The 24,460-nt window shown below is 46.8% G+C and overlaps 1 protein-coding gene across 1 annotated transcript; it reads right to left on the bottom strand.

Moving 5' to 3' along the window:
* Positions 1 to 13,946: 13,946 nt before the first annotated feature.
* On the bottom strand, positions 13,947 to 18,134 carry LOC120910664 (gastrula zinc finger protein XlCGF17.1-like; the record flags this gene model as incomplete). Its single annotated transcript, XM_040322417.1, has 2 exons — positions 18,048 to 18,134; positions 13,947 to 14,582 (listed from the first exon to the last, which is right to left on the bottom strand). Coding segments are annotated over exons 1-2 (723 nt in total), but the record flags the coding sequence as incomplete, so codon positions are not given.
* Positions 18,135 to 24,460: the final 6,326 nt, after the last annotated feature.

Below are 24,460 nucleotides of genomic sequence, written 5' to 3' on the forward strand. Positions count from 1 at the left end.
TAAATTGTGTCTGCAGCACAGAGAAGGAAGATTATCCGAGAGAAATACAGGAATACAGGATGGGGAACACAGCTCAGGAAAGTGACCAGGGGATTACAGGCTGATATCACCCAGTCCCCGCCCTACTCTGGACCAATCAGTGAGCAGTATGGGTGGAGGAATGGATTTAGTGTTAATGACCCACCTGTGCTGATCTCTGTAGGAGTGTCCTCCTCTATAAATGTCCCCGTTATTCCATCCTCCTCCATAGACTGCTGATCATCCCTCACATACGTCTCTTCTTCTTCTGATTTCACCTCAAATTCTATATCGATTGGATCTCCACTCTAAACCAAGAGAATGAGAGAGAATATCATCTGTAAGATATAAACTTACATACAAAATCCACACATCATCTCCACCAGTCCATGATCTAGATGCTCCGCCCCACCGACCTTGTAACAGTGGGGGATGGTGTGACCTTCCTGTGTGGAATCCCGGGAATACAGAGGACGGGGACATCTCTCTGGTGGGTTCCTGGTATTAGGTGGCTCCATCATATCCTTGTGTCCTTCTGAAAACTCCTCCATCACTCCATACTCCTCATCCTCCTCTTTATACTCTTCTTTAATATCAATATTATCATCCCCGAGGTTTCCACTCTGAATATAGAATAAAACATTCATTATAATAAACATGTTTGTGTATAAATCAGAACTACCAATAATTGTTCCTCATCTACCTGATGATGGTGGGGGATGGTGTGTTCTTCCTCCATCACCCCATCCTCATCATCCTCCTCTTTTATCTCTTCTTTAACCTCAACTTTAGGATCTCTCAGGTTTCCACTCTGAATATAGAATAAAAATGACATCAATGGTAACAATGCAGATAATGTACAGATCCTAATGATACTATCAGTGATTGTTCCTCATCTACCTGATGATGGTGGGGGATGGTGTGACCTTCCTGTGTGGAATCCTGGGAATACAGAGGACGGGGACATCTCTCTGGTGGGTTCCCATTACTGGATCCATCTGTAGGAAACACACACACTGACTGAATACATTGTTTCTATGTGTTTATCAGATGATGGGGGATCTAGGTGGAGCCTCCGTACTGCTCTCTCCTTTACAATAAAGTCTCCTCTTACCCGGTGATGTGAGGGGCGGCTGATTCTCCATCATATTGTCACATCTGGCAATGTCTTCTCTCTACCTCCTTCAAGCTCAGCTAGCTCACGTAATTTGATATTTATGCCTGAGCTGACATCACTTCCTGTCTGTACCTGACATCACTTCCTGTATTCCATAGAGACTTGCTGTCTCTATGGTAGAAGATCACCATCTTGTGGATCTCAGAGGAACTGCAGGCCTGAAAAACATCTCGTAGTGTGAACACGGCCTTGTGCTGTGTGTGTATGTACTGTATATCCTTATAGATGGGTCATCTCCACTCTCACCAAGGGGGAGAGAAATATATTTTGAGATATGGGGTTTGATTAGCTCAGTGGTAGATGCGTTTTAGTGAACTCCATGGACCAGGATCATGAGCCAAAGCCCCTCTCTGCCAATCCCTCCACTGGCCTCCATTCAGTGTCCTCCACTACTCTATGCCAATCCCCCCACTGGCCTACATTCAGTGTCCTCCACCGCTCTCTGCCAATCCCTTCATTGACCTCCATTCAGTGTCCTCCACCCCTCTCTGCCAATCCCTCCACTGGCTTCCGTTGAGTGTCCTCCATCCCTCTCTGCTAATCCCTCTACTGGCTTTCATTCAGTGTACTCCACCCCTCTCACCAATTGCTCCACTGGCTTCCATTCAGTGTCCGCTACCCCTCTGTGCCAATCCCTTCCCTGGCTTCCATTCAGTGTCCTCCACCCCCTCTGCCAATCCCTCCAGTGTCCTCCATTCAGTTTCTTCCACCCCTCTCTGCCAATCCCTCCACTCCTCTCTGCCAATCCTTCCACTGGTCTCCATTTAGTGTCCTCCACCCCTCTCTGCCAATTCCTCCACTGGCTTCCATTCAGTGTCCTCCACCCCTCCTCTATGCCAATCCCCCCACTGACCTTCATTCAGTGTCTTTCACCTCTCTGCCAATCCCCCCACTGGCCTCCATTCAGTGTCCTCGACCCCTCTCTGCCAATCCCTCCACCCCTCTCTGCCAATCTTTCCACTGGCCTCCATTCAGTGTCCTCCACCCCTCTCTGCCAATCCCTTCACTGGTCTCCATTCAGTGTCTTCCACCCCTCTGGGCCAATCCCTCCACTGGTCTCCATTCAGTGTCCTCCACCCCTCTCTGTCAATCCCTCCACTGATCTCCATTCAGTGTCCTCCATCCCTCTCCACCAATCCCTTCATTGACCTCCATTCAGTGTCCTCCATCCCTCTCTAACAATCCTTCCACTGGCCACAATTCTGTGTCCTCCACCCCTCTCCACTGCATTATATTTCTTTAAGGAGTTTAAAAAAAACAGACCTGTAAGACTGAAGGGAAGCAGAGATCTCTCTCTTCAGCTTCTTTTCTTCCTCAGCTCCAGCCTGGAGGCAGAGCCCCTTCAGCCAAACGGGCCTCTCCCAGGCTCCACAACATCCAGCCTCAGCACTCCATCTTCCACCCGATAGCAACAAACCTTCCCTTGCTGGCCAGGCTCCACAATATTTATGCGCTAACCCAACCACCCTGCCAAGTCACCTGTCTAGGGATTGGTCAGATCTCCATATATATGCAGATCATAGTCTCTCTTCGCTTCCACCCACAAGCTTCTAGAAACATCTGGTAACTTCTAGAATCAAGGGGAGGTACCAGAGGCCTGACCTGTAGAGTCCTCCAGCCTGACCTATAGTAACCCCCCCCCCCCCCGACCAATTACCCAGACTCACACAGCTACTGTGAGTCAGAATATTTTTTTTTCATAACTAGACTGTACACTAGAGGGAGATACAAGGGGTTGGATCAATATTGTTAGTTTAATTAGTTTATATTATTCAATGTCTGCTGTAATTATAAGTGCATGAGGATGATCTCAGTTATTAGTCTATGGAACGCTTTACCAACCAGCATTCGGTTGGAGGAAAACCACCTGACTTTCAGAAGACAGATCAAAACTCTGCTCTTTTGATGTCATGAGACACGAACAACTAGCGCCCAGAAGCGATTCAGTTCGCATGCGCCGCGCTTTATAAGTTTTTCATTCATTCATTCATTCATTAGTAGTCCATGTCTGCTGAAGGAAACAAAGGGGTCTATTTTCTAAAAAAAAATTAGTTGGACGAATGTGACAAGCATTTGCCAAGCCGTGAACACAGACATTTCCTAGCGCTATCCAGTGGCTATAATGTGGTATTTTTTCCTGCACCTTCATCAGAAAAAATTGTGCATCACAGCATTTGGGTCACTAGATGGAGCCAATGATCATAGAAAATCATGAAAAAAAATCAAGAAATAAAATACAGCCCAAATTTCTCATAGGCGGGTGAATGCGTGTCACATTCGTTCAACACATTTTTAACAAACAGACTTGTAAGTGTCTGTGAAATCTTCCACCACAAAATGTACTCAGCCAATGAGAGGGAATGACTCAATTTTTATTTTAAAAACCTAGAGGACCGCCTTATAAGTGGTGGGGTTAACGTGTTTCGTCCTGGAAGACGACTTGAGAAAACAGACCTCTTGCAAGAGTTTCCACCACAAAATGTACTCAGCCAATGAGAGGTGATGACTGCATTTTTATTTTTCTCCTGCTATCAATGGCCAACACGGTACAACACTTCATCCATGTCTTTGGTGATCTCTGATCTCCTTATGAAGGGTTTCTTACATGATGAAGATCAGCCATGGAGTATATCTGGGGTGTATATCAGGGTGTGCTTCTTCCCCACATGTCCAGCAACATTCACATACAAGACATTTCCCGCACTCACTAATACACCTCGAGGGTTGTGTGGGACCCCTGATGTACAGGAAGACAGGACTTCAGTGAGGAACATTTCCCTCACTCAGACCAGGAAAGTTCATTCTCCTCCGTGTCCAATCTCAGATGACTGTAAACAGAGGACTTCTGTGACTGACTATTCTCGTACTCAGGACAGGAAAGTGGTTTCTCCGCCACATGAGATCTCTGATGTGTATAAAGATGTGACTTACGTGAAAAACATTTTCCACACTCTGGACAGGAATACGGCTTCTCCCCTGTGTGAGACCTCTGATGATAATAAAGAATGGACTTGTCTGAAAAACATTTTCCGCACTCAAGACAGGAAAACGGCCTTTCACCCGTGTGAGATCTCTGATGTGTGACAAGGCTTAATTTATGTACAAAACTTTTCCTGCACTCAGGACAGGAATAAGGCTTCTCCCCCGTGTGAGATCTGTGATGTGTGTAAAGATGGGCTATCTGTGAAAAACATTTTCCGCACTCGGAACAGGAATATGGTTTCTCACCCGTGTGCAATCTCTGATGTCTGTAAAGAATAGACTTCTGCGAAAACCATTTCCCACACTCAGGACAGGAATACGGCTTCTTACTGGCGTGAGACCTTTTATGAACATTAAGATGGGATTTAGAATGGAAGCATTTCCGGCACTCAGTACAGGGAAACCTCTTATGTGTTGGAAGGACTGCTCCGTTCCGTACAGTCTGAGGTTCCTCAGGATAAGAGGAATACGATGGTCCGGCACCGTCCCGCACAGTCTGAGGTTCCTCAGGATAAGAGGAATACGATGGTCCGGCACCGTCCCGCACAGTCTGAGGTTCCCCAGGATAAGAGGAATACGATGGTCCGGCATGGTCCCGCACAGTCTGAGGTTCCTCAGGATAAGAGGAATACGATGGTCTGGCACCGTCCCGCACAGTCTGAGGTTCCTCAGGATAAGAGGAATACGATGGTCCGGCACCGTCCCTCACAGTCTGAGGTTCCTCAGGATAAGAGGAATACGATGGTCCGGCACCGTCCCGCACAGTCTGAGGTTCCTCAGGATAAGAGGAATACGATGGTCCGGCACCATCCCGCACAGTCTGAGGTTCCTCGGGATAAGAGGAATACGATGGTCCGGCACCGTCCCGCACAGTCTGAGGTTCCTCAGGGTAAGAGGAATACGATGGTCCGGCACCGTCCCGCACAGTCTGAGGTTCCTCAGGATAAGAGGAATACGATGGTCCATCTACACTGTGTGGTGCCGGATGGACATTTGAGGTAGTCGGGTTTTCTCCTTGACTATACTGTGTGATGTCCTCATCTTCTACTTTACAGTCTGGAGACAAAGTGAGACAATCCTCTGAGGTTTTCCTCATCTCCCGTCCATCTACTAAAATAGAAATACAAAGATTATTACTAGACACGAGCTGATTGGTTCCCCTAACCAACCAAGATGAAGACTGGACTGATCCTGAAGACCACCATCATTGGGTTATTGACTCCTCCCCCTCATTATCACTTTCTGTTTTTGTTTCTGGATGGACTTGTGTCTTTTTTCAACCTGGTTAACTATGTTTAAGGTTCCAAGGTTGGAGGATGTTATCACATTATTATCAACATGAAAAAGTCTGTGCTCCAATCAAATCATCAGATATAAAATGTCCAGCTGGCAGGAAATGGGTGTAACAAAAGAGAATACATATTATGTGTATATATAGCAGTGGGGGAGGGGAGAGAGAGCAGAAGTCCGGAGTATGTAATGTACAACATAGAGTATATAGTGCAGGGGTCAGGAGTATGTAATGTACAACATAGAGTATATAGTGATGGGTCAGGACTCATGATATTGGTATTCAGTAATCAGTGGCGGATGAAATGATTACTGGAGACAAGTTGCAGAGATCCCACACCGCTGCCTCCCATCTCCTGAGACTGCACTCAGTGACTTGGGTCTGAGACTATACAGACATATCCCTCCACCCGGCACAGCCAGCAAATAACAGAGCAAGTAACCCGGGAGAATTGTTCTGTCAGAGATCTCACTAGACCCGGGCATGGGGCAGAAGACCCAAGGTACATACCCCAGGTGTCTAGGTCAAGCAAACCCTATGGTGAAAATCAACATTCTGCTGCCAGCTGAACCCCGGAATCTCCATAAATCCAGTCTAGAGACATAAATTGTGTCTGCAGCACAGAGAAGGAAGATTATCCGAGAGAAATACAGGAATACAGGACGGGGAACACAGCTCAGGAAAGTGACCAGGGGATTACAGGCTGATATCACCCAGTCCCCGCCCTACTCTGGACCAATCAGTGAGCAGTATGGGTGGAGGAATGGATTTAGTGTTAATGACCCACCTGTGCTGATCTCTGTAGGAGTGTCCTCCTCTATAAATGTCCCCGTTATTCCATCCTCCTCCATAGACTGCTGATCATCCCTCACATACGTCTCTTCTTCTTCTGATTTCACCTCAAATTCTATATCGATTGGATCTCCACTCTAAACCAAGAGAATGAGAGAGAATATCATCTGTAAGATATAAACTTACATACAAAATCCACACATCATCTCCACCAGTCCATGTTCTAGATGCTCCGTCCCACCGACCTTGTAACAGTGGGGGATGGTGTGACCTTCCTGTGTGGAATCCCGGGAATACAGAGGACGGGGACATCTCTCTGGTGGGTTCCTGGTATTAGGTGGCTCCATCATATCCTTGTGTCCTTCTGAAAACTCCTCCATCACTCCATACTCCTCATCCTCCTCTTTATACTCTTCTTTAACAACAATATTATAATCCCCGAGGTTTCCACTCTGAATATATAATAAAACATTCATTATAATAAACATGTTTGTGTATAAATCATAACCACCAATAATTGTTCCTCATCTACCTGATGATGGTGGGGGATGGTGTGACCCTCCTGTGTGGAATCCCGGGAATACAGAGGACGGGGACATCTCTCTGGTGGGTTTCTGTAGCTGGATGACTCCACCATGGTGTCCTGGTACAGATCTTTGTGTTCTTCCTCCATCACCCCATCCTCATCATCCTCCTCCTTTATCTCTTCTTTAACCTTAACTTTAGGATCTCTCAGGTTTCCACTCTGAATATAGAATAGAAATGACATCAATGGTAACAATGCAGATAATGTACAGATCCTAATGATACTATCAGTGATTGTTCCTCATCTACTTGATGATGGTGGGGGATGGTGTGACCTTCCTGTGTGGAATCCCGGGAATACAGAGGACGGGGACATCTTCTTGGTGGGTTCCCATTACTGAACCCATCTGTAGGTGTAGCACCCTCCTAGGTAGGTGTAAGAAGAGACTGTTGTTTTTGGGTCTTTCTGCTTACAAGGAATATTGCTAGGTAAATTTAGAATGCTCTCTGCCTACCAGAGAGCAGGATCGATTGATAGGGTCTGCTCATGAAGCTTAGGTGACACTCAGCTTGTCTGAATGTTTCACACTGGTCCAGTAGACAGGCATATTTGACAGTGGAAGGAAACCTGACAAATTAGGGCACAGGTATTGATAGAGCCTTGGTTATTGGCAGAGAAATGGCGATTCTGTATACTGTATTTTTTTTTTTTAACCGGTGCCATTGGCAGCCGAGTAAAATGGAAGTGACGTTGCGACTTCACTTCCCTGTTTACATACAGGAGACTGTAACAAAGCCGGAAATAGCTTTGTGCCAGTCTGTCTTTAGCCACCGGAAAAGGTGGATCGAGAATTGGGTCTCCCGGTGGGACGTGAGGCCCGGTAAGAGCTGCGGAAGGCGGCGCAGGGGGGGTCCTCGCCCGCTCCTCCAGGATAACAACCCGGATTGTTATCCCTGGAAAGCTGACCACCCCGCTCTAAAAAAACGGGACCAAGATGATGCATGCAGCTGCATATCATCCCGGTATAACTCCCTAAAGCCGAGGCTGCAAATGTGCATACGCTCGATGGGAAGGGGTTAATGAGTAATGAGCAAGGAATAAGTGAAGAACCCCCAGCAACTGTCTGCAGGTATTCAGAGGGAGGCCGAAGAAGTCAACACACAGCAAGCCCTACGGGGACAGTGCTACATAGGAAACACACACACTGACTGAATACATTGTTTCTATGTGTTTATCAGATGATGGGGGATCTAGGTGGAGCCTCCGTACTGCTCTCTCCTTTACAATAAAGTCTCCTCTTACCCGGTGATGTGAGGGGCGGTTGACTCTTCATCGTGTTGCCACTTCCAGCAAAGTCTCTTCTCTACTTCCTCCTGACTCAGCTCTCACCCGCAACTTGCCATTTATACCTGACATCACTTCCTGTCTTACATAAAAACTTCCTGTCTCTATGGTAGAAGTGAGATCAACACCTTGTGAAGCTCAGAGGAACTGCAGCCCCAAGGAACGTCTCGTAGGGTGAACACGGCCTTGTGATGTGTGTGTGTATGCAGGGCCGGCTTTTGGGGTGTGCGAGCTGTGCGGCCGCACAGGGCGCCACGGGTAACAGGGGCGCCGTGCGGCCATCACAGCTTGCAGAATGTGAGTCGCAATAGTGTAGCGTGAGTGGGGCCTAGGCCCCGGGCGCAACATTTGGGGGGATGCAATCCTGCGCCAGTATGTGTCACCGGCGCTACATTATCATAAGTTTTGGTTCCGTGAACCCACGGTCCAGCGGCCATGTTTAGTGTCAGGCCGGCCCCTGGCGCCCTGTGATTGGGTCAAGTGGTCATGTGCAGAGGCTGGCCTGGCCTATCCTCAATTACGGGGAGCAGGGCTGGCCTTCGCTGCGAGCTGTGTACGACTGTACGCTCGCGGTCTGTGTGTATTGTGTAGCGGTCAGTGTGTATTGTGTAGCGGTCAGTGTATATTGTGTAGTGGTCAGTGTGTAGCGGTCAGTGTATATTGTGTAGCGGTCAGTGTGTAGCGGTCTGGGGGGGGGGGGGGCGCCACAGTATTAGCTCGCACAGGGTGCCTCAACACCTAAGGCCGGCCCTGTGTGTATGTACTGTATATCCTTATAGATGGGGTCATCTCCACTCTCACCAAAAACCACCATATGGGGTTTGCTTAGCTTAGTGGTAGGTGCGTTTTAGTGAACTCCATGCTATCCCAAACTGTTTTTAAAAGGCTTAGAGGCCCACTTTTATTTACTAAAAGTAACAGAAATTTCACATACACAGTTGTCCATGTAAAAAATTGAAAATACAGAGCCACCTGGCTCTCTAAACTTGTAGTCCTATCTCCCAGCTCTCTGGTTCTCCTGGCACACTCAGCATATAGCTGAAGCACCTTGCTGGCATGGGCCCACCCCTGACCTCTGGGTAGAGGTTCTCCTGACACCCCAACTCTCACGAGACTTGCAGCCTACCTCCAGTCTCTTCGACTCACTAGTTGCCTCCGTTTTTTCAGTCTCCCCATATTAATAGTTACATAGTTAGGCAAGAAGAAAATTAACTGCTCAGATGAACCAAGGAACTTTTACTCACTGGATCCAAACCGTGGGTGCCGGCAATGCAATTAATGCAAAATTGAAGAGAAGAAGCTGGGACAGCCCCACTCCAAAAACGTTCCTTTTTATTAAAACTGGTCACAGAACATCACACGCCACTGCAAACAATCAGAAAAATGCTAACGCGTTTCGCACTGAATAAGCACTGAAGCACAGTTTTTAAAGCAATCTACTGATCTGGCCAGAACCACCTCCGGAGGGAGACTATTCCACATTTTCACAGCTCTTACTGTGAAGAAACCTTTTCGTATTTGGAGATGAAATCTCTTCTCCTCTAGACATAAGGAGTGCCCCCGTGTCCTCTGTGATGACTGTAAAGTGAATAACTCTCCACCAAGTTCACTATATGGACCCCTTAAATATTTGTACATGGAGATCATATCCCCCCTTAAGCCTCGTACACACGATAGGTAAACCAGAGGACAATGGTCTGAAGGACCGTTGTCTTAGGTTAACCGATGAAGCTGACTGATGGTCCGTCACGCCTACACACCATAGGTTAAATAACCGATGGTGTCAGAACATGGTGACGTAAAACAAACGACGTGCTGAAAAAAACACAGTTCAATGCTTCCAAGCATGCGTCGACTCGATTCTGAGCATGCGCAGGTTTTTATCCGATGCTTTTGCATACTAACGATTGGTTTTGACCTATCGGTTAGGGTCCATCGGTTAAATTTGTTCCTATTTTTTTAACCGAAGGTTAAATAACCTATGGGGCCCACACAAGATCGGTTTTGACCGATGAAAACGGTCCTTCAGACCGTTGTCCTCTGGCTATCCTATCGTGTGTATGAGGCCTAATTCTCCTCTTCTCAAGAGTGAATAAATGTAGTTCTTCTATTTTTTCCTCATAGCTGAGCTCCTCCATGCCTCTTATCAGTTTGGTTGCCCTTCTCTGCACTTTCTCCAGTTCTCCGATATCCTTTTTGAGAACTGGGGCCCAAAACTGAACTGCATATTCCAGATGAGGTCTTACTAATGATTTGTACAGGGGGGCAAAATGATATCTCTCTCTCTGGAGTCCATCCCTCTCTATACAAGAAAGGACTTTCCTCGCTTTGGAGACCGCAGCTTGGCATTGCATGTTATTATTGAGCTTATGATCTACCAAAACCCCCAGATCCTTCTCCACTACGGATCCCCCCAGATCCTTCTCCACTACGGATCCCCCCAGATCCTTCTCCACTACGGATCCCCCCAGAACCTTCACTACGGATCCCCCCAGATCCTTCTCCACTACCGATCCCCCCAGATTCTTCTCCACTACGGATCCCCAGATCCTTCTCCACTACGGATCCCCCCAGATCCTTCTTCACTACGGATCCCCCCAGATCCTTCTCCACTACGGATCCCCCCAGATTCTTCTCCACTATGGATCCCCCCAGATCCTTCTCCACTACGGATCCCCCCAGATCCTTCTCCATTACAGATCCCTCTCCACTACGGATCCCCCCAGATCCTTCTCCACTACGGATCCCCCAGATCCTTCTCCACTACGGATCCCCCAGATCCTTCTCCATTACAGATCCCCCAGATCCTTCACTACGGATCCCCCAGATCCTTCTCCACTACGGATCCCCCAGATCCTTCTCTACTACGGATCCCCCCAGATCCTTCTCCACTATTGATTCCTCCAGTTGTACTCCCCCTAGTATGTATGATGCATAGTCTTAGCCCCCAAGTGCATACCTTTACATTAATCAATTATAAACCTCACCCGCCACATAGTCGCCCAATTAGGCAGAGCATTGAGTTTGGCTTGTAAATTGGAGACATCCTGCAAGGACGTTATTCCACTGCATAGCTTGGTGTCATCTGCAAAGACAGAAATGTTACTTTTGATCTCAGACCCAATATCATTTATAAAGATATTAAAAAGTAAGGGTCCCAACACTGAACCTTGGGGTACACCGCTGATAACCTTAGACCATTCAGAGTAATGCCGCGTACACACGATCGTAATTTACGCCAGCATAAGTCAGATGTGAGCTTTTAGTCGGAAATTCCGACTGTGTGTATGCTCCATCGGACTTTTGCTGGCAGAATTTCCACCAGCAAAAGATTGAGAACAGATTCTCTATTTTTCCGACTGAAAAAATTTTGATCATCTGTCGCAATTCCGTCGTGCAAAATTCCGACGCTTGCTTGGAAACAATTCGAAGCATGCTCGGAAACATTGAACTTCATTTTCTCGTGCTCGTCGTAGTTTTGTACATCTTGACGGTCAAAAGTTCAGAGAACTTTTGTGTGACCGTGTGTATGCAAGCCAAGCTTGAGCGGAATTCTGTCGGAAAAACCATCTAAGGTTTTTCTGACAGAATTTCTTCTTGTGTGTCCGGGGCATTACTTTTGATCCCAGACCCAAAATAATTTATAAAGATATTAATAAGTAATGCCGCGTACACAAAATCGTTTTTCGGCATGTCCAAAAAACAAAGTTTTTCCAACTTCATCATTAAAAACTATGTTGCCCACACACCATCGTTTTTGAAAAATTAAGAACAAGGCGCGGTGACGTACAACACGTACGACGGCACTCTAAAGGGGAAGTTCTATTCGCCTTTGGGCTGCTTTTAGCTGATTCCTTGTTTGTAAAAGACGATTTGCGCTTTTTTGTCTGTTACAGCGTGATGAATGTGCTTACTCCATTATGAACGGTAGTTTTACCAGAACGAGCGCTCCCGTCTCATAACTTGCTTTTGCGTGGGTTTAAAACTTCATTTTTGCCCACACACGATCATTTTTTACAACCCGAAAAACGAAAATTTTTAAAAAGACGTTAAAAAATGCAGCATGTTCGAAATTTTTTTTGTTGTTTTTCAGAAGCCGAAAAACAATGTGAAGCCCACACACCATCATTTTAAATGACGTTTTTAAAAACGTTGTTTTTTTTTTTCATGCCGGATAACGATCGTGTGTACGCGGCATAAGCGTCCCAACACTGAACCTTGGGGTACACCACTGATAACCTTAGACCATTCAGAGTAAGAATCATTAACCACGACTCTCTGAATTCTGTCATTTAGACAGTTCTCTATCCATTTACAAACTGATATTTCCAATCCTGTAGACTTTACCTTACACATGAGCCGTGTGTGCGGAACTGTGTCAAACGCTTTTGCAAAGTCCAATCCGCTTTTGAAAAATATTAGTACAGCTGTCCCAACTTTTACAGTCCTGTGGGTAAGGATTCCCTCCAACATGGGATGCATTCTCCTGAGTGGGTCACCTCTCCTGGCTGGAGCACACACCTCTCTCCAAAGTCTTGGTCTCCAAATGTTAAACTTATGCCGCATACACACGATCGGAAATTTCCAACAACAAATGTTCGATGTGAGCTTTTGGTCGGATATTCCGACGGTGTGTAGGCTCCATCGGAGATTTGCTGTTGGAATTCACGACAACAAATATTTGAAAGCAGGTTCTCAATTTTTCGGACAACAAAAGTTCCGATTGTGTGTATCCAATTTCGACGCACAGAAATCCTACGCATGCTCGGAATCAATTTGACGCATGCTACTGTATTGTACTTCTTTTTTCTCGGCTTGTCTTAGTTTTGTACCTTTCCGTGTTCTTGACGTTCGGAATTTCCGAGCAACATTTGTGCGACCGTGTGTATGCAAGACAAGTTTGGGTCAACATTCGGAAAAAAAAACCTTGGTTTTGTTGTCGGAAACTCCGATCGTGTGTACGCGGCATTAAGCTATTATCATGGTATATATATATAAAATAATGGATGTGGGGGCCTTTTGATGGCCGTGATTTTTCTTGGACCCAGGCAGCACAATCTCTTGGGCCAGCCCAGATTGTTAGTTGGATTAATTTAAATTGTCTGTTCGATGTCTGCTGTACACATATGTACATAAGGAAGAGCTCAGTTATTTGTAGCAATCCATGTCTGCTGAAGGGGTATATTTTATTAAAAATGTGCCAAGCATTTATCCAGCCATGACAAATTTATTTCCTATGATCCTCAGCTCCATCTAGTGGCTATCATGTGGTATTTTTTCCTGAAATACTGTACCTCCATTAGTAAAAAATAGCCCATCACAACATCATGATCAATAGATGGAGCCGATGAACATAGGAAATCATCAAGAAATAAAATACAGCAAAAAATTTGATATTCGTTTTTTATTCAAATATTTTAACAACACACCTCTATGTGTTTTTACACCACAAAATGTACTCGGCCAATGAGAGGTAATGACTCCATTTTTATTTTTCTCCTGCTATCAATGGCCAACACGGTACAACACTTCATCCATGTCTTTGGTGATCTCTGATCTCCTTATGAAGTGTTTCTTACATGATGAAGATCAGCCATGGAGTATATCTGAGGTGTATATCAGGGTGTGCTTCTTCCCCACATGTCCAGCAACATTCACATACAAGACATTTCCCGCACTCACTAATACACCTCGAGGGTTGTGTGGGATCCCTGATGTACAGGAAGACAGGACTTCAGTGAGGAACAATTCCCTCACTCAGGACAGGAAAGTGGCTTCTCCCTCGTGTGCAATTTCTGATGTTTGTAAATACTGGACTTATCTGAAAAACCTTTCCCACACTCAGGACAGGAATACGGCTTCTCCCCCGTGTGAGATCTCTGATGTCTGACAAGGCTTGATTTACTTGCAAAATGTTTCCCACATTGAGGACAGAAATGTGGCTTCTCCCCTGTGTGAGATCTTTGATGCTCAGATAGATGGGACTTAGATGAGAAACATTTTTTGCACTCAGGACAGGAATACGGCTTTTCACCTGTGTGAGACATTTGGTGTGTGCTGAGAATGAATTTCCTTGCAAAACATTTTCCGCACTCAGAACAAGAATAAGGCTTTTTCTCCATGTGAGACCATTGATGTGTAACAAGCGCTGATTTTTGTATAAAGCATTTCCCGCACTTAGAACAGGAATACGGCTTCTCCCCCGTGTGCCGTTGCTGATGATATCGAAGATTGGCCTTAGCTGAAAAACATTTCCCACACTCAGGACAGGGATACGGCTTCTCCCCTGTGTGGGTCCTCTGATGTGTGTAAAGAATGGACTTCTTTGAAAAACATTTTCCACACTCAGTACAGGGAAACCTCTTATTTTTTGGGAAAACGGCACCGCCCCGCACAGTCTGAGGTTCCTCAGGATAAGAGGAATACGATGGTCCGGCACCGTCCCGCACAGTCTGAGGTTCCTCAGGATAAGAGGAATACGATGGTCCGGCACCGTCCCGCACAGTCTGAGGTTCCTCAGGATAAGAGGAATACGATGGTCCGGCACCGTCCCGCACAGTCTGAGGTTCCTCAGGATAAGAGGAATACGATGGTCCGGCACCATCCCGCACAGTCTGAGGTTCCTCAGGATAAGAGGAATACGATGGTTCATCCACACTGTGTGGTGCCGGATGGACATTTGAGGTACCCGGGTTTTCTCCTATGTGAGAATTTTGATGTTTTATAAGCTCTGATTTTTGAACAAAACATTTCCCACACACAGGACAGGAATACGGCTTTTCCCCCAACGTGTGAGTTCTCTGATGACTGGTAAGATGCGGTTTGTGTGCAAATCTTTTCCCACACTCAGTACAAGAATATGGCTTCTCACCTGTGTGATATCTTTGATGTACAGAAAGATAGCCTTTCAAACGGAAACATTTCCCACACTCAGGACAGGAATACGGCTTCTCTCCTGTGTGCAATGTCTGATGTCGGTAAAGATGGGCCTTATGTGAAAAACATTTCCCACACTCGAGACAGGAATGCGGCTTCTCTCCTGTGTGAGATTTTTTATGCTCATTAAGACTGGCTTTGGAACTGAAATGCTTCCCACACTCAGTACAGGGATGTGCCTTCTCTCCGGTGTGAGTTACTTTATGAAGATCAAGTTTGGATTTACAAGAGAAACACTTTCCGCACTCAGTACAGGGAAACCTCTTATGTTTTGGAAGGACTGCACCGTCCCTCACAGTCTGAGCTTCCTCAGGATAAGAGGAATACGATGGTCCAACCACAATGTGGGGCACCGCAATATACAAGATAGTGGGGTTTTCTGAATGCTGTGTGATGTCCTCATCTTCCACTTTACAGTCTGGAGACAAAGTGAGACAATCCTCTGAGGTTTTCCTCATCTCCCGTCCATCTACTAAAATAGAAATACAAAGATTATTACTAGACATGAGCTGATTGGTTCCCCTAAACCAGGACTCCGCCCACATCAGGCAGCTTTGTCTTTGAGGAGCTTACAATTCCCCCCACCCCAAAGCAGCCTGTCCCCATGTTGATGGGGACAAGGGCCTCTTTCCTACAACCCTGGGCAGTGGGTGTGGGGGTCTGCTGGCAGGATGCTTATTGGAATCTGGAAGCCCCCTTTTAACAGACCCTTAGATTCCACTAAACAACCAAGATGAAGACTGGACTGATCATGAAGACCACCATCATTGGGTTACTGACTCCTCCCTCTCATTATCACTTTCTGTTTAAGGTTCCGAAGTCTGAGGATGTTATCACATTATTATCAACATGTAAAGGTCTGAGCTCCAATCACATCATCAGATTTAAAATGTCCAGCTGGTAGGAAATGGGTGTAACAAAAGAGAATACATATTATGTGTATATATAGCAGTGGGTGGAGGGGAGAGAGCAGAAGTCAGGAGTATGTAATGTACAACATAGAGTATATAGTGCAGGGGTCAGGAGTATGTAATGTGTGATAGACGCACCTGGGACGAAGGCTTTTGGAGGGGACTGAATGCTAACCTCTTGGGCCCTGATGTTTAAGGGAACACTGCTCTTTGTGAGGTGTATGCCTGGGGGACTCTTGGAGTAATGCGCCTGATTCTTAATGCAAGATACACCTGAAATGTTGCTTCATCCGACCAACGTAAGTTTCCTACGCCGTCGGAGCCTGGGCGCATATTTATGCTGGCCGCAAGGGGCGCTTTCATTGATTTACGTGTTGAATATGTAAATGACCTAGATACGCCGATTCACGAACGAACTTGCGCCCGTCGCAGTAATATACGCTGTTTATGTAAGGCATAAAACTGTTTTATTTTCATTCAGTTGCTACAACAGTTCGATATAGATAGAAGATTCGACATGACGGTGACAATAGTGATCTGTGTCTATCGAACCTGCGGTCGAATGTGCCTAACCTCAACTCTATTAGTCCAAGATTATTCGACACAGAGAGAAAAGATTCGACATTATAGAGACATGAAGATTCGACAAAGCAACTAAAAACATACGATCGCCACGAGTGGACATTTACAGTCAAATGCTCCGCCCATAGGCTATAGAAGAAGTCTAATGTTGGTTGACTAGTAATAATAATTAATAAATATAATTATTACTCGTGATATACAACATTAGAATTCTACTATAGCGTGTGGGCGGAGCATTCGACCGGAAATGTACGATCGCGGCGTCGTACACTTTAGCTGCTTCGCCGAATCTTCTTAGAACATTCGACGAACACCATGAGCCTTCGATGACAGATTCGACCTTTTAACGAAGCGAAATAAATAAAAACGAATTTCGGGAGTAACTAAATAAATGTATTTTTTTGGACGAATTTCTGAAACAAAATATTTCAGTGTGCACATGTCTAGATTCTAGTCCCTGTCTCCCCAAGACACACAGACTCTGGGATCCATGTTAAAGGCCTACATGCCACATTTCCAGCAATGACTGCTCCACACTGTGGGACTCATAGCAGATGTTGGTGTCGTCAGCAAGCCACCTGTTTGGGGTCATCTGCTATAATGTGTTTATTGTAAGTAGGTCTATTGTGCCTCCTAAGGGTCTTTCACCCGTTGTTGATTGTGCTAATTAACACACCTATTGTCTGTCTGCTAGCAAACCATTGGGGGTGTGTTCATACTTGTAATAACGTGTGTTGTTTTTAGTGAGCTTGAAGTCGGCAAGTCTGACCTGGAATGAGACCTCCGAGTCATCCAGGTGGCTAATTTATGTCATGTTTGTATATGTTGTTTGCTGTAATTATATTCCTGTGTACAGTTTGTATTGTTAGGGTAATATGATCAGGAGGGGGGGGGGGGGGTGTCCTCCTGTATAGAATAAATTCTCTGTGAGAGTCCAAATAAACAGTTCTTATTCTGGTTTACTCCAAAACTGGTATTGCCGACCAAGGGGAGGGGCGCTTCGAACTCCTGCAAGAACCACTCCACCCCGAAACCAAAAATTGTCCTGGGACCCTCTCCTACCAGCTCAGCGCACATGGTGTCCCAAACCTCACCAGGTTCCCCGCCCAGCTACCTGCCCGCTCGATTCCTTCCCTATTGAACATAACTGAGGGCCAATCAAAGGAGACTAGGAGAGGAGAGCATCATGGGACATATAGTCCCGAAGATTGGCGGCCCCATTTTCCACAAGAAGGAGGCTACGGCTCGATCGAGAGATTGAGAGACCGCAGCCTGGAAAAAAGCAGAGGAAGTGAGTGCTACAGGACAAAGAACGACATGTGTGTGCTGGGCGGAAGCCAGAGAGGGAGCCACGCTACCCAGCGCCAACGGAGAGAGCCACGCTGCCCAGCGCCACCAGAGCGCTTTCTTTGAGATCTCACACAAATATATACACAAGGATGACAATACAAACTGTAACCAGAAACCTAATTAACATGAGCTAATTACTAATCGTTTAGACAGCCTAGGCGACTCAGAGGCATGACCTTTCAGGACAGACTTGCCGTCTTTTAGCTCAGAAGACACAATCAACATTATCATAAATAGAAACATAGAAAACCTTCTCACAATAGCAGAAGCTAATTACAATTAACAATACAAACAGTGATCTCCCCCCTCCTCAGCCCAGTAGGCAACAAACTATAGTAGGAGTAGACTGTCCGGCTCCTACCCAGTTCTAAAGGCATGTGATCAGCTCTTTGTATATATCCTGGGAGATATTGTGGATGAATATTACTGTTCTATTTAAAGAGGAGTTCTACCCAAAAATGGAACTTCCTCTTAACCCACTCCTCTCCCCCTTACATGCCACATTTGGCATGTAATTTTTTTTGGGGGGGGAGTGGGGGCTTCAGGAGAAGGGGACTTCCTGTCCCACTTCCTCCTTCCGCCTAGGGGCTGCTAAGGCGATACGTCATATCGCCTTTTGGCAGCCCCTCCCTGTAGGCGATCGCCTGGGACACGTGACAGGTCCCAGGCGATCGCCTGTCCAATCAAACAGCGCAGCGCCGCTCGCGCATGCGCAGTGGGTGCCCGGCCGTGAAGCCGAAAGCTGCCACGGCCGGGTGCCCACAGTGACAATGAAGACGCTGGCCGGGGAGGGGGGGAGAGGAGCGGACCCCCAGCCGGCGCGTCGCTGGAACGCTGGAGCAGGTAAGTGTCAGTTTATTAAAAGCCAGCAGCTACACTTTTTGTAGCTGCTGACTTTTAATAAACTTAAAAAATGGGTGGAAAACCCCTTTAAGTAACCACCTTAACTTTTTAACTTTTTGCTATAATAAATATCCCCCAAAAATAAATAAAAAACGTTTTTTTCCCTCAGTTTAGGGCGATATGTATTCCTCTACATATTTTTGGTAAAAAAAAAAAAAAAAAAAAAAAACGCAATAAGCGTTTGATTGATTTGCGCAAAAGTAATAGCGTCTACAAAATAGGGGACTGTTTTATGGCATTTTTATTAATCATTTCATTTACTAGTTATGGCTGCGATCGGCGGTTTTTATCGGGACTGCGACATTATGGCGGTCACATCGGACACTTTTGACACCATTGTAATTTTTTCAGCGATCAGTGCTATAAAAATGCACTGATTGCTGTCAAAATGACACTGGCAGTCTAGGGGTTAACCACTAGGTGGTGCTGCAGGGGTTAAGTGTTAAGGAAGTGATTTTTAGTGTTGGGGCGTGGCTACACGTGACACGTCACTGATGACCATTCCCGATCACGGGGAACGGTCATCAGTGACAGTGTCACTAGGCAGAATAGGGGAATGCCGCGTTTACAAAGGCATCCCCCTGTTCTGCCCTTGCCGACCGCAATCGCGGGACTCCCGGGAACATCGAGTTCCCGGGACCCGTGGCCGCACTCGCGAGCCACGCGGTGGGCGTGCGCGCTCCCGGAGGCATCTGCATCTGCCTGCCCGTGCCATTCTGTTGACGTAAATAGTGGTGAGGCGGTCGGCAAGCAGTTAAAAAAAAAAAAAAACAACCTCCACTGGATTCAAGATCGGGATAGCAGATTTCGGTCACACCATCGGAGGTATGGACCTGGCATCAGAGTTCCCGGGGCTGCTGCAGATCGTCCTTTCAGCAGATGAATACCTGGAGCTCAGGCAGCAGATTCAGGAAGGACTCTGGATTGGAGCCCTTCAGGTCGCTGGTATACACCAGGGCAAATGCTTTCCAACCCCAGAGCAATGAGCCAGTGACCAATGGGAGTTGCAGATGGCATTCCTGGGAGAGGGGACTGAGTTGGACAGGCTGGTCCAGCAGGAGGTAGAGCTGGACAATCAGAATCTGCAATGGCACGCGGAGGAGGAATATTCAGGGGAGACAACAGAATGCTCTCCGGAGGGATATGACTTTAGCGGCCCTGGATTGCTGTGGGAGAGCCTTACAGATTGTTTTGTGTTTGGCGATGAAGGGGAACCTACCCTTGAGGACCTGCGAGAATACAGTGAGGCTATGCTCGGTTTTGTAGGGGTCTCAGAGCTTAAACCTGATCTGGAATATTTGCCAAGAACAGCACTTGGAAAAGGGCATACAAGGAACTGCTAGAACACGTTCAGCAGCATGCCCCAGAATCGGCAGCGAAAACCCCGGAGATTGCCATCCCCAAAGCTGAAGTGCTGACAGAAAATCCAAGACCTCTGCTCCACACCCACCGCAGTTCCAGAGGCCCAGGGTGAGAAGCTGGCGGTCCCTCCCCAGCAGCAGTTCAAAGACTCGGGAGAAGAGGTGGACGTCCTCCCTCCCCAGCCACAGATTACAGAAAGCATTGACGTTTCATTGAAGGATGCAACATTTAATGAAATTCAAACTGAAGTGCTAATAACAGGGATAAGCCCTGCAAGCCTCTGCCCAGCACCGGTAACATCTTCTGAGTTTCAGGGACAGGAGATGGTAAACCTCTATCCCAGACACCAGGGATTTAATAAAATTTTCTGCTAAGGAGGAACAACCCAGTGAGCCCCAGCAGAAGAGCGTGTACGCGCATCCAGGCATAGCGGCTGACCTCTGCCTGCAACAATCGGTGACACTGGAGGAGATGTGCAAGGCCACCGACATTTTTAAGTTTACTTCCCAGCGGAACAGCTGGCATCAGGGCAGAACATCACTGAGCTCTGCCCAGTACCAACAGCAGCTTCAGGCTTGTCTCCCGCAACAGTGACAGAGACATGGGATTTCCTGTCAGCAGTATCTGTAGAGTTACAAGAAACTTCTCCAGCTGAAGCGCTGACAACTGGACAGAGGGTCCAAGACCTCTCCCCCAACCCCACAGCAGTTCCAGAGGCCCAGGGTGAGAAGGTGTCGGTCACTCCCCAGCAGCAGATTAGGATCCAGGGGGAGAGGGGAGAGGAGGTTGTTGTCTTCCCTCCCCAACAGTCAGCCAAAGTGGAGGAAACGGTCCTCCCACCCCAACAGTTACCCGGAGCAGATTATGTGGGGTCCCCAGCAGAAGCAACAGGGTAGAGTTCTCCCAACCTCTGCCCAGCAACAACAACAACTGCGGAGTTCCAGGGAGCCGGAGTAGTTGGCCCCTCTGCCCAGCAAAAATACTGAGCCACGGAATGGTAAAGACCACCCAGCTGAAGCGCTGGAAGCCGAACAGAGAGTCAACGACCTCTGCCCCACACCTACCGATGACAACCATTTCCTGCGGCCAAGATTGGAAATTAGGTTGACAGACTAACGCATTTCCAGACCAGGTGGAGGTCTTTGACCTTGTTAGTCGAATTTTGGTGGGGGAGAAATGTGAAATACTCACCCGGGACAGAATGCTTGTTGAGGTAGGGTGGTTTGGGTTTTTTTTCGGGTTGCGTTTTGTTTAATGTGGTTTTGTTTGTATAATTTGTCTGTATTGTCTCAATGGTGTTTGCATATAAAATTTAAAAAAAAATACCCACCTGTGCTGATCTCTGTAGGAGTGTCCTCCTCTATAATTATCTTCATTATTTCATCCTCCTCCATTGACTGCTGATCATCCCTCACATACGTCTCTTCTTCTTCTGATTTCACCTCAACTTTTATATCGATTGGATCTCCACTCTAAACCAAGAGAATGAGAGAGAATATCATCTGTAAGATATAAACTTACATACAAAATCCACACATCATCTCCACCAGTCCATGTTCCAGATGTTCCGTCCCACCGACCTTGTAACAGTGGGGGATGGTGTGACCTTCCTGTGTGGAATCCCGGGAATACAGAGGACGGGGACATCTCTCTGGGGGGTTCCTGGTATTAGGTGGCTCCATCATATGCTTGTGTCCTTCTGAAAACTCCTTCATCCCTCCATACTCCTCATCCTCCTCTTTATACTCTTCTTTAACAACAATATTATAATCTTCAAGGTTTCCACTCTGAATATAGAATAAAAATGACATCAATGGTAACAATGCAGATAATGTACAGATCCTAATGATACTATCAGTGATTGTTCCTCACCTACCTGATGAAGGTGGGGGATGGTGTGACCTTCCTGTGTGGAATCCCGGGAATACAGAGGACGGGGACATCTCTCTGGTGGGTTCCCATTACTGGATCCATCTGTAGGAAACACACACACTGACTGAATACATTGTTTCTATGTGTTTATCAGGTGATGGGGGATCTAGGTGGAGCCTCCGTACTGCTCTCTCCTTTACAATAAAGTCTCCTCTTACCCGGTGATGTGAGGGGCGGCTGATTCTCCATCATCTTGCCACTTCCAGCAATGTCTTCTCTCTACTTCCTCCCAACTCACCTCTCACCCGGAAATTCCTATTTATACCTGACATCACTTCCTGTCTTCCATAGAGACTTCCTGTCTGGGTAAAAGAGAAATCCCCATCTTGTGGAGCTCAGAGGACCTGCAGCCCAGAGAAACGTCTCGTAGTGTGAACACGGCCTTGTGCTGGGTGTGTATGTATTGTATATCCTTATAGATGGGGTCATCTCCAATCTCCACTCCCACCAAAGGGGGATATATACTGTATATGTAATACATATATATATATATATATATATATATATACAAAGAAAATTGCGCTGAATGCCCTAAAAAAACATATTAGCGAGTAGCAGCAATCACACTATGACATGGGGGTTGCTCAGCTCAGTGGGAGATTATTATTATACAGGATTTATATGGCGCCTACAGATTGAGGGCAGACAGTACAGTTACAATACAATTTATTGCAGGCGGAATCAGAGGGCCTTGCTCATAGGAGCTTACAATCTAAGAGTGATGGTGATGTGATACCAAGGTAATAGCTGTGGGGGATGGGCTGATGGAGAAAATAAAAGTCCAGGTGGGGGTGGGATAGGCTTCTCTGAAGAGAAGGGTTTTCAGAAATCGTCTAAAAGCAAGCAGAGTTGGAGGTAGATGCGTCGGAGTGAAGTCCACACCAGTCCAAACTGTATTTAAAGGGCTCAGAGGCCCACTTTTATTTAGCAAAAGAAACAACACAGTTGCCCACACAGGGGTTCTTCTCCAGCTAAATCAAACAACAGAGAATACTAAGTCACCTGGCTCTCTCAGCTTGTAGTCCTAACTCCCAGCTCTCTGGTTCTCCTGGCACACTCAGCCTTTAGCTACAGCACCTCACTGCATGGGCCCACCCCCGGCCTCTGGATAGAGGTTCTCCTGATGCATTGACCTCTCTCACTCTCCCGAGACTTAGGCCCCGTACACACGACAGAATCCATCCGCTGAAAAATCCTAGCAAATGGGTTTCAGCGGATAGATCCTATGGTGTGTACACTCCAGCGGATCTGTTTCCGCGGATATTTCTCCCCTGGGATGGATTCCAGCAGATCGAATATTTGCTGACATGCCAAACAAATCCATCTGCTGGAATCCATCCCAACGGATGGATCCGCTGGTCTGTATAGACTCACCGGATCCATCCGTCCGAAGGGATCCCCCGCATGCGTCGTAATGATTCGACGCATGCGTGGAATTCCTTATATGACCACGTCGCCGCGTCATAATCGCGGCGACGGCGCGACACGTCATCGCCAGAGGATTTCGGCGCGGATTTCAATGCGATGGTGAGTACACTCCATCGCATTAAAATCTGCTGAAATCCTCGAGAGGATTTATCCGCGGAAACGGTCCGCTGGACCGTATCCGCGGATAAATCCTCTCGTGTGTATGGGGCCTTACAGACTCCCTCCAGTCACCTCAGCTATCTTAGCCTCCACAGCTGCGCCAACTCTCTAAGTGCTGTGGGCAACGATTCCCTCCAACATGGGATGCATTCTTCTGAGTGGGTCACCTCTCCTGACTGGAGCACACACCTCTTTCCAAACAAAGGCTCTGGCCCAGATTCTCAACGGACTTACGATGGCGTATCGCCATGTACGCCGTCGTAAGTCCGAATGAGAGCCGTCGTATCTATGCGGCTGATTCTTAGAATCAGTTACGCATAAATTCGGCTAAGATACGAGCGGCGTAAGTCTCTTACACTGTCGTATCTTAGGGTGCATATTTACGATGGCCGCTAGGTGGATTTCCGCGTCAAATATGCTAATGAGCTAGATACGCCGATTCACGAATGTACGTGCGCCCGGTGTATCAATTTCATCCATTTCCATAGCGGCTGGGACTCACACTGTCACAATGCATATCTGCATTTTTAATTGGCAGTTCAATTTTGGAGTGAGTTCTAACTACAAAGTATGATGGCCAGAATAGGCAACATCTCAGGGGCATCTCTATAGGGGTCACAATTGAGACCCGTCACCATGCTCGATAGAAGGGGCGGTTCGGTGGAGCAGCTTATAGAAAAAACAATGTCTTCCATTATGCTCTTGCCTCCTGCAGCCGCTGAATGCCTGCAGGAAGGAGAGGAGGAGAAGCAGGCTTTGAGCAGCTG

The sequence above is a fragment of the Rana temporaria genome, chromosome 8 (assembly GCF_905171775.1).
Source record: "Rana temporaria chromosome 8, aRanTem1.1, whole genome shotgun sequence".
Lineage (NCBI taxonomy): Eukaryota > Metazoa > Chordata > Amphibia > Anura > Ranidae > Rana > Rana temporaria.